General features: G+C 43.1%; 1 protein-coding gene across 1 annotated transcript; it reads right to left on the bottom strand.

Annotated features, from left to right (window-relative positions):
* Positions 1–8: 8 nt before the first annotated feature.
* LOC138982185 (mini-chromosome maintenance complex-binding protein-like) lies at positions 9–19,829 on the bottom strand. Its single transcript, XM_070355412.1, has 14 exons — positions 19,713–19,829; positions 16,207–16,292; positions 15,790–15,972; positions 15,322–15,423; positions 12,219–12,506; positions 11,106–11,209; positions 10,580–10,722; positions 9,872–9,995; positions 9,061–9,175; positions 8,543–8,708; positions 5,985–6,118; positions 2,020–2,184; positions 1,300–1,388; positions 9–964 (listed from the first exon to the last, which is right to left on the bottom strand). The coding sequence occupies exons 1-14, from the start codon at positions 19,768–19,770 to the stop codon at positions 844–846; spliced, it is 1,878 nt and encodes a 625-aa protein (XP_070211513.1). The 5' UTR covers positions 19,771–19,829; the 3' UTR covers positions 9–843.
* Between the last annotated feature and the right edge of the window lie 100 nt (positions 19,830–19,929).

Genomic DNA, 19,929 nt, shown 5'->3' with positions numbered 1-19,929 from the left:
CACAACTATTGAGAAAATTATCGATCCTTGTATTGTGAGCCTGTTCTCTCAAATCATACATGTACATTTTTAATGGACTAATATATAGTATGTATATGTTCAAAAGCAATTTGTACAACCACAAAATCTATTACTCCTCCCTCCCTCCGTTTCACACCCAGAAAAAAATCCCTGACACCAGTATGTCAAATCAATTGCCAAAGTAACGCCCACCACTAACATCAACACTGTCACACTCCAGTACAACTACATTTGACTTAATATAACAGTGCATGACAACGTGCACATGTACACAAGTTTGTTTCCATACTGAACACAATCACGCCATCATGGTCGGGTTTTTTACTACACAAACGGCATGTCACACTGAGAAGAGGGAATGATTAACCAGCTAAGTCTGCAGGATCAGTATGCTACAATAGCTGGCAGTGGAAACATTTTTGAACATGCTTTACCTGCCCAGGTGGAAAGTTAATGTTTTACATCAAAATCTGTGCGTCAACACTATGCTGGAGTTTGTGGTGGTAGTGGAATTTTTGAGACTAAATGAACTGTACATCCAGCTGAAAACTTGGGATATTGCTGAATCATTGATGAAAGTCGTTGGTATGCATATGCCACTTGTCTCTGGAAATTTCCAATCTAAGTCTGCAGCATGTTTGCAAGAATGACTGGTAGTTACAACAGTTTGTGGGCTACAGTGCAGTGAAAAGTGAAACAATGTCACACCAAAACTGCACAACCAGTTTACCAGAAACGCTTGCAGTGTCAGAAGTTTTTGTACTACACTTTCTTTATGTCCAGGCGAACAGAGGGGATAATTTTCCGTTGAAATCAGCGGTATTAATTTGCAGGAGCGGCTGGTGGTGCGTGGGTTCTTGACCTTCGCTCTCTCTCCATCTCCAGCACTCTGTTGAGTATCTGGGGTGTGCATTCAGCTTGGCAGTGACTCAGTGTCAACAGTCTGTAACGGAAAGACATGCAAATCATGTTATCAGTCGCTGAAGTAAAGACAAATGTTCATTACTGTAAAGCTGAAGGGTTATGGTAGTAAGCTGAATGAGTATACATGTAGCATGCAACTGATCTGCACAAATGTGTCTGAAAATATTTTATATTTGTGTAAACAAACAAAACATCTTGATGATTACCAGGAGTTACATTCATCAATTTCTGTCTTATTCAAAATCAGAAACAAAATGCAAGGACACTCAACACAGCAGCTGCTACCGTCTGCCAACTCGGCGACAAAATATGCAGGAATTTAAGAGTCCAATGAGAAGGTAAAAAGAACATTACCTAACAAGGGACAGCAGCCTGTGGAAGTCATTTACACTCATTGCTGATGGGTCGTCTTTCCTGGCAGTAACAAACTCTTCCTGAAGAGCCTGAGAAAAATGAACACAGGAATCAGCAGATGCATCTAAAACAAATGGCAATCGCAAAAGAATTGTAAATGACACTCTGCATGCGTCCTTAGCAGAGTCTTGCCTGTTCATGGTGCCTTCACCAACACTTATTATACTGCTTTGCTTGTGCCAGTCATGCAGTGTACCCGAGAGGTAATTTTTGTTCACATACAGCACAAAAAGCATGCCTGGTACAGTGGAACCCCCCTTTTAAGACCTCCAAGAATCTGCGAAAATTGGGCCTTAATATGGAGGGAGTCTGAAAATGGGGGTAAATTTACAGAGGCTATGAAAAAAAATCTGAGAAAACAGGGTCTTAAAGGGAGGGTGCCTTAAATCAGGGTGTTTGGAAAGGGGACGGGAGGGGGGGGGGGGGGTTTCCACTGTAGTCAAAAGGCTAAAAAAAATGTGACTGGATAAACCACATAACTATGACAAATCTATTTTTTTTTAAAAACATATACACACACAAAAACAATGAACAAAAGCAAAAATGTGCTCGGTATACACATTTTTTTCTATAAAAGCTTTGAGATAGTAGCTTTCAGACCCACCCTAAACCAACAGGCTTACAACTCCTCAAAATCAATAAGAACACATCGAGTCGTACCTTTTGAATATCTTCATTGACAGCATACTGCGTACTCCGACACACCGTGATGAAGGCACGCAGTTTGTTCAGCACTTCTTCTGTCATTTGAGCAGACATGCCGGCATAGTGAGTCTGCAGATCTTCAGGCACGGAGGTGGGTCGTAGAGGGAGATGCAAGTCTTTCTGGAAGAAAAAAACCAAGTACAGCAGTCCCTCTCATGAACGGACACCCTTGGGCCATAGCAAAACTGTCCGTACATTGCAGGTGTCCGGTCACGGGAGGGGTGACCACACCACCCCCTCCCCCATACACTCACACAGAGACACACAAACAACAGGATTGAGTCTATGCTAATCACTTCTTGTGGCTACTAAACAATAAACTAATACTTCTTTAAACGTTCTGTAAAAATGATTTGTATGAAAAGTGTTGAAAAGAAGAAATAAAATAAATCCCCAAGGCAGTGAACACACTCACCATGCACTGACATACGACAGCAGCCACACAAACACAGCACAGAGGGGCGTGTGCAGATGCTTTGCAAGAATAAGCTTGAAACCCAGTTTGAATAAATAACAGCAGATAGGGCTGCATGTCATAATCATGTAATTTATTTTCATCTTGTCTGGCTTTATTGACTGCATGCCGATCATGTGGCATGGCAGTGACTTTTCACTCTTCAGTCGGAAATACACTGTACATAACACAGCTCCCACTCTCCCTCACTAATGCCTACCCCAAGCCGTGACAACTGATGCTTGGAAATTGTGTGGAAGAGTACACCTCTCTATTTCTCTCCAATGCTCTTCCTGCTGACATGCAGTGACACCGGACACCCCACAGAGTTTAGCCAGCTACCCCTCCACCCACCCCCCCCCCCCCCGCCTCCCTCTCTCTCTCACTCCCTCCAGCCATGTACTGTTGGGCTGTGGCCAGAGAGGTCAGATCCAACTGTTCACTCAGAGCAAAACCAGTTGACTGTGTCGTAACTTTTGACACAGCAAGACAACTGAAGGGTTCACAGATTAGGCAACCGACTCACTGGTCAAGGCTGAGGGGAAACAAGAGTGTCTTGTCAATGAAAGAGGTTACACACAGACACACGATGCTGAGAACTGTGGCCGGTTTTTCACTCTCTTTCGCTCAGGACCTTCATCGACTGTGGTTTCTGTTGTTTACGTCCAACAGACAAGAATAAAGAGCACAGTGCAGTTTCATGTTGGCATCTTCGCATGTACTCCACTCCTGACCAAAACTACCCCCCCCCCCCCCCCCCCCCCCTCCTGATGGGTACAGGTGCACTCAAGTTACCAGTGACTGTCGTCACGCCATTGCGGCTGTGATCTTTGCACCAAGAGCCGGACTGCTCTGTTATCGATTTTGTTGTGGTGAAAATTTGACGATGGTCTGTCCGTACATTGGAGGTATGACCTGCTGTTGGGACCGAAAATGAGTGTCCGTGTCCACGTTTTGCAGGTGTCCGTTTAAGGGGGGGCAAATATAGAAGGAAAACACTCCGTGCCGAGCAAATGTGTCCGTACATGTCAGGTGTCCGCTCACGCCGGGGGCCGTACATTGCAGGGACTGCTGTAAAACAGCCCAACGACATCTGTGGCAAACAGGCGTTTCCTTCTTCCCAGACATACTAATAATGTAACTATATTAAGGACACTGCCCCATTACCAGAATTATCTTTGATTCTTAAATAATAGGGTTAGTTCAGAGGCTTTCATGGGGTGGGATTGGGAAGATACCCCCCGCGGGTTAGGGGGAAGAATTTACCCGATGCTCCCCAGCATGTCGTAAGAGGCGACTAACGGATTCTGTTTCTCCTTTTACCCTTGTTAAGTGTTTCTTGTATAGAATATAGTCAATGTTTGTAAAGGTCACGCAGTATGTAAGAAATGTTAAGTCCTTTGTACTGGAAACTTGCATTCTCCCAGAAAGGTCATATATTGTACTACGTTGCAAGCCCCTGGAGCAAATTTTTTGATTAGTGCTTTTGTGAACAAGAAACAATTAACAAGTGGCTCTATCCCATCCCCCCCCCCGTCACGATATAACCCTTCGTGGTTGAAAACGACGTTAAACACCAAATAAAGAAAGAAAGATTGGGAAGATCACTGATGCAACTTCACTTCTTCTATGATAAAATTTACTCTTAATAATTAAATTTCATTCACTGTTTTTCATATACAAACATCGACATTCAAGTCACCGGTAACGGATACAAGAATATTCAAAATGACTGACCAATCTAGAGGTGAATTGGTCAAGGGATGTACACATTTTCTGTCATACTACTTAACTAGTCAAACTGTCACGATTTTAGTGACACGTTTGAGAAAGAAACTCTTTGTTGGGCGCCTTTCTCAAACGTGCAACGTAATGCGCCTGTGCTGGCCACAGCATTGGGAAAAAAGTTGTGGCAGACCTTCACGAAATTCACGTGGAATTTTGCCGGCGTGAAATCCGTGCGGGCTCATATGAGGTGATTTTTCGCTCACGGTTAAAAGCACGTGTTTCAAGCATGCTATACGGTTGTATGGTAGGCGACCAGTGATTGGTCAGGAAGATCGCTTGGTTTGGAGAAGCGACTGCCGATTGGTCAGGGAGATCACATGGTCTTTCTTTCTTTTCTACAAGCTGGGCAGACGACAGGTCTGGGGTTTTGCTCTGTTAACTAAGATTTGAAGGATTCCAACGCGTTGCAAGACTGGTTTAGGTCGACCAATGGGCTTCTGGCGTCAGTGCAGAACACAGAAGGCTTAGGACGTGAGGGATTTGGCTACATACTTTCGCTGACGAGCGGGAGCCAAATATTTAAGCGGTTTGCTTGGGAGAGCTACGTTTTACGAGCTGTTGAGGTAATTAGCCGTTACTTTACGCTGGTGACCGGTCAATGTCTGTGAAATGTAAACTCTGTTGTGTTTCTCCATGATAGCGTATAACTTGCTCATTTTAACGCTAAATTGTAATCTGTATATGGTTTTTGCAGATATGGAGAGGCGGAGAAAATGTCTTGAGTTGTTATTAAAAGTCTATCCTTGCAGGTACCACGTGCTCGCTGAAGGGGGAAGTTAGATATGTTTAAAGGTGGTAAAAGGGGGATTGCTGGCATGGTCACTGCACCAATTGCTCTTGTTTCAGCTTGTTGCTGGTTGTTGCTGGAGGTTTGCTACCCAGTTTCTACCTGGTTGCTGGAGACGTGCTACACTTTGCTACACGTTTGCTGGAGACGGGCTACGCTGTTGCTGTTCGTTGCTGTAAGGTTGCTGTTCTACGGCTGTTACTTGTGTTGCTGCAACTTTCACCTGTATGCACCACTGTTTCATCGAATGGACCCTGGCTACACTGAGAGTTGAGTGCACCCATGCGTAGACGCCCCCCACCTTGTCATCTTTCTAACCCTTTATGAAGAACTTTGAGTTGTGACAACGTGGAGTGTTAACGCCTGTACCGGCTAAGACTTTTTACAGGGCAGCTAAGTGTTTTCTAACTTTACACGGTTCAGCGTGTTCTTATTATTTCATAAACTTTAACTGGCTTTTGTCAGTTATTTTTGTTTTACGACTTGGTCGTAAAAACACTTTTGGCTTCACGAGAAGAGGGAGGTGGAGAGTTAGTGTATATAAACAGACGTCTAGAACTTATACTTTTGTTGTTTCTAACTTTTTTGTGTGACTGCGCGAGTGGATCGTGGTGTGGTTAGTCAGTTAGCAGTAATTGACCGTTTTAGGTCATTCATTTGACCCATAAAACGTGACACAAACATTGAATGGAATGACCCATTAATTTTATCGTGCTGATTATGGCCTAACGAGTATTAAAAAAATCAGATAATATTTAGTGGCTCAACATAACACAAACTCTAAAAGATTAATTTAGCAAAGTCAACTCTTCCCATTTGAATAGGATGATGGGGAGAGTTTTTTTCAGTGGCAGAGGTTCTTAAACATTCTATCCAAGTACACAAACTTACAGGAAGAAAGGACTCCCCCTCGGACAGAACCAGCACAGGCAAGTCAGTGATGAAGTCCTGTGTGTGAAAGTTGAAGTCATAGGTCACTTTCTGCCACTGTATCACGTTGCCAAGGGCAGTCACATTCTTCACACCTGAAATCACAGTAGCAGAGGTGTGACATTTCACGAGAAAAGTAGGCGTTTTCACTGAACTTCTACTGCAATATATCCATGAACTGTTTGTTTAAGCAATTTATTCCAAAAATGACAGATAACAATGCTGCATACAATCAAATTAACAATGGAGCACAACAAGCAAAGCTTCTATATATATATACGACTTGTGTCTGTGTGTGTGTGTGTGTGTGTGTGTGATTGATCGCCATGCACGGCCAAAGTTCTCGATGGATCTGCTTCAAATTTGGTGTCCATATTCAGATACACCCTGCACAAAATCTGGTCGATGAGATATTTCAATACGTGCTCTCAGCGCGCAGCGCTGAACCGATTTTGGTTCCACCTCAGCTACCCGGGCCCCCATACCGACACACCAAAGCCAAAGTTCTCGGTGGATCTTTTTCAAATTTGGACACCGTATTCAGCTACACCCCGGACACAATATCATCGATGAGATATTTCAACACGTGCTCTCAGCGCGCAGCGCTGAACCGAATTTGGTTTTTGTGTTCATTTCACCATTATAAGTAACTCTTCCTTATCTTCTCATCTTCTCCATGTTTTCAGCGTTTACCTCCCTTCCTTCGTATGGTGCACTTTTGTATGAAGGGGGCATCTTCGGATATTCCCCGTTCTGTTACTATTTTTAGAAGGTCACCGCAGTGTCCAGAACGTAAATTGGACCCGTAAATTATCCTCACTGTAAAAGTGCAAAGGTCGAATCAATTTATAGCCACGCGAAAAATACACTGTCATCTATCTCTCTATAGATACGGCTTCTTTGTGTGTGTGTGTGTGTGTGTGTGTGTGTGTGTGTGTGTGTGTGTGTGTGTGTGTGTGTGTGTGTGTGTGTGTGTGTGTGTGTGTGTGTGTGTGTGTGTGTGTGTGTGTGTGTGTGTGTGTGTGTGTGTGTGTGTGTGTGTGTGTGTGTGTGTGTGTGTGTGTGTGTGTGTGTGTGTGTGTGTGTGTGTGTGTGTGTGTGTGTGTGTGTGTGTGTGTGTGTGTGTGTGTGTGTGTGTGTGTGTGTGTGTGTGTGTGTGTGTGTGTGTGTGTGTGTGTGTGTGTGTGTGTGTGTGTGTGTGTGTGTGTGTGTGTGTGTGTGTGTGTGTGTGTGTGTGTGTGTGTGTGTGTGTGTGTGTGTGTGTGTGTGTGTGTGTGTGTGTGTGTGTGTGTGTGTGTGTGTGTGTGTGTGTGTGTGTGTGTGTGTGTGTGTGTGTGTGTGTGTGTGTGTGTGTGTGTGTGTGTGTGTGTGTGTGTGTGTGTGTGTGTGTGTGTGTGTGTGTGTGTGTGTGTGTGTGTGTGTGTGTGTGTGTGTGTGTGTGTGTGTGTGTGTGTGTGTGTGTGTGTGTGTGTGTGTGTGTGTGTGTGTGTGTGTGTGTGTGTGTGTGTGTGTGTGTGTGTGTGTGTGTGTGTGTGTGTGTGTGTGTGTGTGTGTGTGTGTGTGTGTGTGTGTGTGTGTGTGTGTGTGTGTGTGTGTGTGTGTGTGTGTGTGTGTGTGTGTGTGTGTGTGTGTGTGTGTGTGTGTGTGTGTGTGTGTGTGTGTGTGTGTGTGTGTGTGTGTGTGTGTGTGTGTGTGTGTGTGTGTGTGTGTGTGTGTGTGTGTGTGTGTGTGTGTGTGTGTGTGTGTGTGTGTGTGTGTGTGTGTGTGTGTGTGTGTGTGTGTGTGTGTGTGTGTGTGTGTGTGTGTGTGTGTGTGTGTGTGTGTGTGTGTGTGTGTGTGTGTGTGTGTGTGTGAGGAACACCTGTGCATTGTTCAGTTCTGTTTGTGATGTGGTCTGGCAGCTTTTGTGTAATTTTATGTACTGGCCTTCCTTTGAGAAGCCATAACAGTTCAAAAGGGCTTAGAGATAAGCTCTAACTTGCTCAGTCCTGTTTGAGTGGAGTTCGCCTCCAAAGGTGATTAACACGGTTACATTCGTCGACAAGGATGGGACTCGATATGGTCAGGAATGGCATTATGGCCACTGAATCATTTTCGTGCTGTTACCATTCCACGAATCTGGGAGGGACCTAAGCTTGGCGGGTCCATTGTTCGGACCCGGCGAAGCCGGCGTACGGCTCTAAGTACTTCTTCCCGGCGAAGCCGGCTACCCGGCGAAGCGGGTATTCATTCTAGTAAGTTATACACGTGCATCCTGCCTGTTAATTCTTTTGTGTCATTTCTTAATCATCATGAGGAAACCACACTGAACGTGCTCGGTTTGATCTCCTCACACTGATGCAAACCATTCACACAAAATTAGCCAGCTCTTCACCGAATAACAGCAGCGCTATTCTTCACTCATTTTATGTGATATATAGGTTTTAGGACGCAGCGTTGGGATTTCCAGGGGTGTAAATGTGAACTATTATATCAATCTACTGCTTTCAGTTGCACACAGCAAATCTTGAAGCCCTTACCTTGGGGTTGGAGCTGACCGTTCTCCAAAGCTGTTTCATCCAAAACCAGGTGAGTGCCCGGTGAAAGCTGCAGTTGTCCGCTTCGCAGTCTGTTGGCTTCGTAGTCTTTGTGCGGTGACAAGCATAGGCTGTTCATCTTGTTCAGAGATATGGGCAACAGGTGACTCTGCAGTCAGAATGAATAAACCTGTTTACAAAACGTCCAGTGTAGTTTTTTGTTTTTAACCTAAAACAAGAACTTTTTGCGTAAACATCAAAAAGAATTCAAAAATCTGTCCTGACTGCTGTTTTTTAAACACCTGGTGGAAGAAATATTGGTGTGGAACAAAAAACTTAACAATTCTAAAATAACTGCAAGATGACTTGATTTACTGCACACACAAATTACACCATAGCTAGCACTCCCTTTCACCAAGGCATGACTGCAAAGTATTTCCCACCTAATAGTTTAAAGGATTCACTGTTGTTTTTGCTGTCTGCATACTGCATTTGGTATAACAAACTGTTTTTCCTCTGACCTGAGTGGACAGGCCAGCAATCAGTTGTTGTAACAGCGGTGCCATCCCTTGCGTCACAGGTCCACTCAAGTTGACCGCTAGCTTTCCCAGTGGCATTACATCTGCCCAGGAGTACCTGCAATTGATAAAAAGTAAACGACAGGGTAAATCGTGCGTGCTCTAACACAAGATATAATGAGATACGATGAAAGGCCACCATAGGGACCAGCCGAAAGTATCCCTACATTGCAAGTGGCCTGTCATGACAGGAACATTTTGGTCTTGTGCACAGAGAAAGGAATAACAGCTGTCCTATATTGCAAGGTGTCCTTCCTTTGGAGGTAGTACTGTACACAATTTCATCCGATTGTTAGAAATAAAAAGTCAAGCTTCAGAGAGAAAGGTCAACTATGCACAGCCTTGATCTTCCACACCATTAGTCTTGTTCCCAGGCCTTGATCTTCCACACCATTAGTCTTATTCACAGGCCTCGGTCTTCTGTCATTTACGCATAATCTTTTTATCTGACGCATTTTTCTGACCCCAGGCCTGTCAAATGTCCGATAGCTTTGACAAGTGGGACACGTTTTGACACAATTTTTGGCGGACAGGACATTTTGACCAATATGCATTTTGAATGCAGGTCCAACTAATCTATTATCATTTAAGTCTGGGAACAACACTGCACCATGCAAGAAACTTTGAAATATTAAGTCTCCCTTTACCAATCAATTAAAAGAGGTTAGACATTACAAGCACATGTAGATTTTCATTTAAGACACCCAACAAAGATCAAAATGACCACATAAACAGGATAATCGCTTGCACTTACACATTGGATACAAGATGACAGAGCAGAAACTCAGCTGCCAGGCCGTCCCCACACAAGGCATGCTCCAACACCGACAGCAGCTGTGTTCTCAGTGTTGCTGCTTCACTGCGTATTGTTTCAATGGCTGCAACACATGTTAACATCAACATGATCATACACACATTTAATGCTTGCAATCACAAGAACCAACTCTTAAAAAAAGAAAAGGAAATGCATGTAAAAAGCAAAATGCTCCTGGAACATCTAACAAGTTCAGAAACTTTGTGGTATAAAAATGCCTCAGAACACTTCCTTGTATGTTGAACAGTTTTAAGTCCCCCAAAAGCGGCGTATGGCTGCCTGAATGGCGGGGTAAAAACGGTCATACACGTAAAAATCCACTCATGCAAATACATGAGTAAATGTGGGAGTTTCAGCCCATGAACAAAGAAGAAGAAGAACAGTTTTAACATTCTCTTTCGGACCTTCCAACACGAAAGGTCAAAGAACAGCTGAATGTTATTCAACCGCCTTAACCTCGCCACTAAAGTGGATTTTATTTGGGGAAGGGAGGAGGGGCGCACACATGCTGTATATCTGTGTGTGTTTTGATCTTATGTTTCCTGTATTGGAGAAGCTGTTATCGCTTACTTGCGCTACAGAAAAGCGATTTTGTATTATCATTATTATTACTTCACACGAAAATTATTTCCTCACTCAGACACAAACCTTGGTGTTTCGCCGACAGATTGTGAGGAAGCAAAGGATTGTTGTGCGCCAATTTTCTGATGAGAACTGCGTGCAGACGAGGGACCAGTGAGGGGGGTGGGGTATGTGCTGCACGCTCTGCTGCTGTCATCGTCACATCCTGCCTGCACACAAAATATATTCCATTGTGACACTACCGTACTTTCACAGTAGCATCTCAGCGGTAACATTGACCCACTCTATCGTTCTCAAGTCAAATGACAGTCTTTATTCTTGACACTCCATCTACTACTCTTCTGACAAGCTCTCAAGTCCAGTTCCAATCTTTCTACATGACATTCAAACCACACAATCTACTTCTCTTTTGACAAGCTTTCAAGTCACGTCTTTCTACTTGACACTTCAACTACATCTGTTCTGACAATAATGTGTTTTTTGTTTTGTTGTTTGTTTTTTCAAAACTCCAAGGACTATTTTCTTCTACTGTTTTCAGGAAAGAAAAATAACTAATGATGATCACTTATAAATGATGATAAAATAAACTTACTCATTCTGATCATTTGTGAAATCAGCCATGGAAGGGTCTACAGACAAAATCCCAACCACCTCAATGACATCGTTGACTTTCAGCCCATTATCTTCTTCATACACCTGAAAATGAAACCACAACAGCATTTTAAACAGGAAAAAAAAACTTGGCCATAGCATACCTGATCTACTTGAAATATTATACTACCTTTTCTTAGAATGACAGGTAACAGTGACCCAGCAGCTAAATAACTAATCTACATCTCAATCATCAAAGATCCCCCAAAATCAGCGTATGGCTGCCTGCTTGAATGCAAGGTAAAAACGACCATTACGTGTAAAAACCTTCCAATGCCAAACACCATGAGTGTATGTGGGAGTTTTAGCCCATAAACGCAGAAGAAGAATCATCAAAGCATTTTACCAACTCAAGCATTAACCCTTAGGCTGGTTGTCGTGACATATGTCGCGCTACTTTACGTATACTGTCACCTGGTTGTCACGACATATGTCGTGCTACTGGCTCAGTTTGTTTGGTCGGTTCCGATTACCAATTACCTCCCATGGATGCGAAAACCTAAATGACCGTTTTTCTTTATTTTTCTCTTTGTCAATTCACCAGTGGCTATGTAACATGTAACATGTGTTATGGAATTGCACCAGTGTAAGGGTTAGAACATGTATGAGGTTGACTGAAAGGCGTAAATTAGCCACTGATGACATGCATGGCAAGCAAGGGGTTGGAGTCAAGAGACACAATACACCAAAGCTCTACCCAGAACACTTCTTGCTATGACACACAGAGGATGTCAAAACTCCAATTTTCTTGAGCATAACATAAACCTTCAAACCATGAAAATGGGAATAAACCTGCCAAAATAGCAGGGAGAGAAAAAGTGTCGTACAAGAAAATGTTCCCACATAAAATGTATGCGGGAGTTAGAGTTATACTATAACCTATTACGACAAGAAGAAGAAAACGTATACAGTGGAACCCCTTTTTTAATACCTTCAAAAATCTTAGAAAATCAAGTCTTAAAAAGGAGGGAGTCTTAAAATGGGTGCAAATTTACATAGGTAATGGACAGAAAATGTGAGAAAACGGGGCCTCAAAAGGGGGGTTGCACTGTACCTTCACAAGACAAGCTGTGCCTTGCTCACCAGGCAGAGGGAAGTTGAGGTCTGGTAGCTGACTGGCACCGCCACCACCGCCTGCAATCCCAGACGGTGCAGGATTTCCACCAGTTCCTGCAGCACCGCCTCTTGGACCAGCATGACCGTTGCTGGCAGCGCATTCACTGCCGTTGCTGCCCCTGTGGACGTCTCCATCACCAGTCTCGTCATCCCGTGCCCGCTTGCGACAGGCTGGAGAGCTGGACGTGGATGGAGTGGAGGGGATCCTGGACTGCTTTGTGTACAGCTATGGTGGTTAAGGACAATTTTCAAATAATCTGACAAGACTTAAACCCAACTTTGAATGCTGAAGAAGACAGGCTTAAAGATATTGCTTTTTGATCATTGTCTTTGTGTTAAAAGTAATGCAATGTGGTGCCAAAAGAAACGTTTCCATGTTTATGTACAATGAAAATGGACATTAAAGTTTTCTTATCTTATCCCAAAAATCTACTTTCGTACACCGTTTCAGTATTCTGTATATGCTTCAGGCATGCCACCTTTACATATATCTAATATATTTCCTGAATGTAGCTGTTGCTGCTTTGCATAGTTTTTTTGTTTTGTTTTAAACAATTTTATTTCTAACACAGGCTAAACATAATTATATTCTAAAATGATGACCGTTGTTGAGTTAAGCTCCCTGCTCACAGTTGAAGATTTAATCAATACAGAGGGATCTTCCAAAACATGATTTTGAACTGTTGCACAAGTCATGCACAGACCAATAAAAATATATAATCCTAGTCCACTGCAGGCCTCAGCATATTGCCAATACCTATCCCAATATAGGCCAACTGGTCTAAGAGGGCATTAAACCCAAATAGTCAGTCCACTGCAGTCCCTGTAGGTCCCTGAAGATGAGCTTCTCGTGTCATCTGCTTTCACTGCAATCATTGTTGTTTATGCATTAAAGGCTGACCTTTACGTAGCGTTCATTAATTAATTCCTATTGTTTACATGAGCCAATAATGTTATAAAACTGTACCTAAGGGGATATAATAACGATTGGCTGTAGCTTTCGAACACAGAAAAAATTATTTCAGTATTGCAAAGTGGTGTTGATAGTGTTGAATGTAAACAGAACAGTCTCAAAGTGAAAGTGGATGTTTTCCGGAAATTGCAAAGTTAACAAGAATACAGAAAAGCGCGCTTTCCTGCTTAGCACAATACGCTACCGCGCTAATCTGGCGGGTCAATATCACTACGTTTTGCACGTGGAAGGTGAGCGATTTCCTTCACGCGGGGATTGACGAAGCTGTACTGTCTATGTTGACGGTCTAAAAATAGCCCAAGTCCTGGAGAACTGTTGCTAAACATAGCAATAAACTTTATAAAGAATTAATTACCGTATTTGACGGATTACAAGACGCACCGTTTTATAAGCCGCACCCCCGACTTTTAACAAAAAAATTGGGACGAGCCACGTATAGGCCGCGTCACTATATTAGCCGCCGTCAAAAAAAATATAATCAGATCGTGTCAATCAATCAAAACAACCAGGCAAACGAAAGTACGGTATTTGGCGAAATCGGCTCAGAGAATAAACAACTGAAACAAAGAAGAAAAGTGAAAAAGTTTGAAGAAAAATATCACACACACAATTTGTAACCAACACACACATGTAGTCCCGCCTGGAATAAGCTTTTTTGGGATGATTTACGACTTTTGGGCACATTTCGAGCAGACGAAAACACAACATGGCGGCTCTCGCTCCTCCAACTATCGCGAGACACAAAAAAAACCGAAATCTCGCGCGCGCGAGATCCTGATACATCCGGTGTTTCTCTGTACGCTATCTTGTCGCGAAAGAAAGAGAAAAGCGCCGAGTCTTGAGTAGAGAGCTAATAAAGTACCGGTAATCGCTAATCGAGCGAAATGAAAATCCGAGGCCACTTCCATTAGGTGAATGCTATTCAAGTTTAGGTAACGTTTTAGCCGCATCTTTTTATAAGCCGCAATGCGATTTTTTTTGAAAAAAAGTCGCGGCTTGTAGTCCGTCAAATACGGTATTTCTCGTAATTGGTAAGGACTTCAAACCTAAAACTTTGCAGGAAGCTTAATTTATACATCCCCGCAATGATGGGAAAAGCCCTGGAAGTAATTAAAATTATTAAATAGGACTATGTCAGCCTTTAAAATATCTCCGGTGTTATTCTTTTCCTTTATGTACATCATTTTGCCTCATAAAAAGAGAAGTTTTATGCTCTTTTACAACCAGATATTGTGTGTGTTAAGTTTCAAAATTAGTCTTCAAACTGACGGTCACAGTTCTTCTTCTTCTTCTTCTGCGTTCGATGTTGGTGGCCGTGCTAGATCCTCAGACCAGTGGCTGCCAGGAAGTCCGCAGTCTTGCGCAGTTCGTCGGCAGGACCCCAGAGTTTGGCTCCAACACTGGTCTCTTCTTGCCAGAACTTCTGGCGTATTGTCTCTAGATGGGGGCAGTTCTGGAGAATGTGCTCCGGAGTTTGCTCTTCCGAGCCACATTCACAGTGTGCGTCATCCGCAAGGCCCAGTCTCTTGAGGTGTTTCTTCAGTCCACAGTGCCCTGTCCTTAGACGGAAAATGGTGGTTTGGCTTCTCCGGTCTAGTTTGTTGATGGGGTCTTCCTGTGGGTTGTAGTCTCCGTTTCTCTTTTTCCAGTTTTCTTTCTTCTTCCGTTGTAGAAGAGTCTTGGCTTCTTTGTACGAGGTGGAGTTGTGTGGTTGGGGAAGTCTCGCACCTCCTTTTGCCAGCCTGTCCGCTTCTTCATTGCCGGCAATGCCGACATGAGCCGGTATCCACTGGAGCACCACCTTGTTGTGTTGAGACAGGATGCTGAGGCAGTTGTCGAGTTGCCTGGTGGGGAGGTCAGTGGGGCCAGACAGAAGGGACGGTCACAGTAGAACCATGCTTTCAACTGATACACAAAATATGCTCAGACAAGCAGACAGAATAAGAGAAATCCTATAATCAGGCTGGAGAACAGTAGAGGGAAAAAAATTCCCTCATATGTCCATTTCCTTGGAAAATATCGGATCTGAGGAGAATCCTTGAGCCCGCATAATGCCAGTTAAGGATACATCCTTCACCCAGGTCGCCTCCCCTGGCACAGGAACACAGTACAGTGTTTGTCGCTCGCAGGTCACGTTGCCTGGGTCATCCATATGGATCTCTTCATCAGGCTTGAACAGAAATCACTTGATAAATATAGTCAAGAAATGTTTAACAAAATATCATGAAATCACTTCATAAAGCTCACCCGAAAATGTAATTCAGTTCTGCAAATCTTAAAAAGGTGCATACATCAAGCATACTCAAAAAGAGTATTTTTTTCTGTGCCAGAAAAATTGCTGTCATCCTTAAAAAAACAACCAGAGAAGTTGAAGAAAAGTCACATACATATCTGCTTAACACCTACAAAGTAGCAGAGGGATAAACCGGTAACTGGAGCATGTTAACTGAGCCATTCTCTGTCAATAAGAACAGTACAGTTGATACCAAATGCCTGAAACAAAACAACTACATCACAGCTGCAGTATTGCACTCACGGCACAAGATGCAACATCTCTGTAGCGTCCTGAACGAAACGCACTCTCCCCATTTTTGCGGCTGGTAACCTTGAAGCGTGCAAGATACAGTTCAGGGTCAAACATATCCTGAACCATGCATCGATACCGCACCACAGAATCGGCAGCAACTTGATGCAATGCACGGCTGTTGATGCTTGGAATCTGCCCACAGAATAGGTAGCATTTTTACTAGCTGTACCCTAAACAAATGCAGCATCTTAACATAATAAGAAATGTCTTGATTTAATCATTTGTCAAATGACACCAATATTTCAAAACTGTCACCCAGAACACAAGACTTCAAGATACTTTAAAAACTGCCATCTACAAAAATAAGCAAAACAACATGCAGTAAAATGTTCACATTCAGAAGACAACAAAAAGAAAACAACATACCCATTCAAGGGCCTCTTCTCCTTGCAGCTTCTTTGAAAAGTAGTCTTTCACACCACTGATTTCATTGGAACCAGATGGCAAATGATCTGAAAATAAGATGTAAGAACTAAGAGGGTAAATCAGTAAAATCAACATACAGAAGATCAAACAAAACAAGGCAAAAGCCAGCTATCTCTCAGTAAAGCCCCCCTAATAAATGATGTCACAAACAAAAAGAAGAGTGATTGATTCAGCATGACTATGAATGGAAAATGTTTAAGTAAATTTTCATTTGATTAATATACTTACCCAATTCTTATGAATGCATTGACTTCAGTCCCACATGCTAGATGTCGAAAAAACCACTCAAATTACCTGCCCTTAGTAGGGTGGTAACCAAGCTAAAAGCGACGCCATAGCCGTTGCTATGGCCTGACCTTGCTCAGTTACCCACAACACCCTGCGCACCACGTGAGCGCCAGCATCCGTAATAATCATTCGAGACTATTAAAACACCCCAAGGATATAAGACAGCGGGGATGGATGGGAGGGTATTAACTATAAGAATTGGGTAAGTATATTAATCAAATGAAAATTTACTTAAAAATTTTCCATTAAATTACATATTCTTACTCCAATTCTTATGAATGCAGATTCCTCCTAAAGGTGGAGGGAACCTACTTATGTCCTTGTAAGGACCTGCCCTGCAGCAACTAAAGCTGGCAATGCACTGGAGCCAACTAGCCGCGTGCAGGAGATATCCCGAAGATAGAAACTGATGAACACATCGTCTGATCTCCAGTAAGCTGTTTGCAAAACTTCGCCTAGGCGAACAGAACGCAACACGGCAAAAAAGGAAGGATCTCACCAAAAGGTAGATGGACAGGTAGACCCACAAACACCAGCTAGTCTCACGGACGAGCCGGCAAGCGAAGGCCAAAAGTGAGTGACAAAAATCGACACGTCCACCGTGTGTTGTCGAAAGTCGAGAATGATTATTACGGATGCTGGCGCTCACGTGGTGCGCAGGGTGTTGTGGGTAACTGAGCAAGGTCAGGCCATAGCAACGGCTATGGCGTCGCTTTTAGCTTGGTTACCACCCTACTAAGGGCAGGTAATTTGAGTGGTTTTTTCGACATCTAGCATGTGGGACTGAAGTCAATGCATTCATAAGAATTGGAGTAAGAATATGTAATTTAATCTCACACAGCAAAATCTGGAGATTGTCCCAAACCGACCATGTGGGCTGTTGCTAGATGGCTATCTGGGCCAGCTATACAGTGAAGGGTGTCATCCCAGTCTGCCTTGTCTCGGTCTGCGGCAGCAAAGCCAATCCCAATCTGCTGCATTCCAACCTACCGCAGCCCAATCTGCCACAATTGTCTAGTTTCCTTATGAATGTGTGTGATGGCTGTGCTGTTGGTGCCTTGTGTGTTCAAGTATGTGAGGGTGATTGTTTGAATGCGTGTCTGCATGTGTCAGTGTGTGTGCGTATGCGTGTTTGCTGACTGTGGAGACCACACTCATACCTTCACATACAAACGCACATTCCTGCACACAACAAGTGGGTGTGTCCCCTTTGAATACTACAATAACACAGCTCTTCTTCGGGCTCAAGCAACAGCGAGTCGGTGCTCGAGCCCCTAGGCTCAGGAACTGGCACTCACCCTGTAAATCATTATTTTGTGTTTGGAGTTTCTAATTGCTGTTCAATTCAAAGAACTGTGGAGAAAGATTGATAATGATCAGTGTTGGATTCAGAAAGACGTGTATTTTGGCAACAGCGCGGTCACTGATGAGCAACTGAACGTAGCGAGAGATGCGGTTCGTTCGCAGGTGTCAGCGAGATTCTGTCGAAGTATCTCGATGCAAAGTAGATTTATCTTTTGCAACACATAAAACATGTGGGTTTTATTTTTCCCATGTTAAGGATTTATTTACTGCATTTTGCTTTCTCTGTGATAAGTTGTCGGCGTATTTACTTTTCTCACCAGTCACTTTGTTGTCTAGAATTTTCTTACATATATATATATGTAGTATGTGTTACACAATAAACAGAGTGTCTAAGTCAAAATCAAGTATTCATTTTCATGACGATTTTAAAGGCACAGTAAGCCTCCCGTAAACCATCACAGAGCTCCCCAAGCGTCTACATATAGTACAAGCATACTTCCATTTGAACGCTCACCGAACGGGAACAGTCTGGCTGCTTTCCGTCGAGCGTGAGAAATTTTCAAAGGATTTATTTTCGTGGACTTGGCCTCAACAGCAATGGCGCCTTGTTTTGGTGCTGGACGGTTGTTATGAATACCGGAATTCACGCCCGGACAGTAAGCCTCCCCTAAACCATCACAGATACTGTCAGGCTTTTACACACAGTACAAACACCCTTCCATTTGAACGCTCACCAAACGGGAACATCCTAGGTGCCCTACGTAAAGAGCGAGCAATTTTTAAAGAATTAATTTTGCAGATTGTCTCGAACACTTTTTGGACCCATCCTGAACTCAGGTCAAACATGAATTACTTCCCTTCGGGTCTCATTCTATCGATGTAAACTGGCGATAGCCGTGAATCGATGATTATCAAAATGTTTTTGGACCGTGGTGCGTTTTTGCGCTAGACCTAACTTTTAAAATCTAAATAATAAATTGACAGCTTGTTACACAAACATTCTTTAATCATAAAAGAATTCTTTTTTCATCAAGACAAGATCAGTACAATTCGAAGTTGTGAAAGTTTGAAAAAAGAAAAGCCCGGAAGCAGGGTCACGCAAGGGTCGTAGCAGACGACGCCAGTTTATCAGTGCATATCGCCGTTCCTCTCAACAGTCAAAAGCCATCGCTAGAGTTCTTGTGAACCACAGCCGTTTGTTTCGTGCATAAAAACGTGCTATTGTAAATAGTCGCATTCAAATAACTAACTGACGACTACATTGTGAAAAAGGGAAACTGGATCACACGGGTTCACGATGGCTCAGGGGTAAGATAAACCACGCAAAAATAAATTCTTTGAAAATTGCTCGCTCTTTACGTAGGGCACCTAGGATGTTCCCGTTTGGTGAGCGTTCAAATGGAAGGGTGTTTGTACTGTGTGTAAAAGCCTGACAGTATCTGTGATGGTTTACGGGAGGCTTACTGTGCCTTTAAGTGCTTTGATTTTTACAGCTATACCGAGCTAGTCTGTCGGGAGAGCCATCTCCCCGTCTGAAAAGTTAGGTAATCTATGACAGCCAGGCCTATATAAAATTGGGATGCTAACCTTGAACGTAGGCCATTCATTGAACTTGGGACACTAAGCTTGAACGTATGCCCTTACGCTATGTCCTTCCTGAAGCCAATGGTTATACTACTACTTACGACAGCAACACTTTGATTCTCTCCTGCGGATCGCGTCGTCTGCTAAGATCACGTGCACACACTCTTGACACAGCTTCTCCAATCAAAAGAGAGGAAAATACGCAATTGGCGCTAAAGACTACATTTCACGATAAACGTAACAGTTTGTCGTCTTTCCCAGTAACTTACCGATTATGTTTTGAATAATGTTCAGTGGTTTTTCAGCCCAGTTTTCCACACCCGGCATTGTTGTGGTGGTCGTGAGACGATAATGGCGGGAAAGTATTTACTCTCCAAGCCGACAAAAACAATTTTAAAATTAGCAATGTTTTACCAGATCTCTTACACTTATTACAATACAAAAAAATATAATTTTATTTTTTTAAGGTAAACATTGAGATTACTT

This window comes from Littorina saxatilis, linkage group LG12 (genome assembly GCF_037325665.1).
Source record: "Littorina saxatilis isolate snail1 linkage group LG12, US_GU_Lsax_2.0, whole genome shotgun sequence".
Lineage (NCBI taxonomy): Eukaryota > Metazoa > Mollusca > Gastropoda > Littorinimorpha > Littorinidae > Littorina > Littorina saxatilis.
Note: the sequence above shows the minus strand (reverse complement) of the source record. Positions and strands in the feature narration are given on the sequence as shown.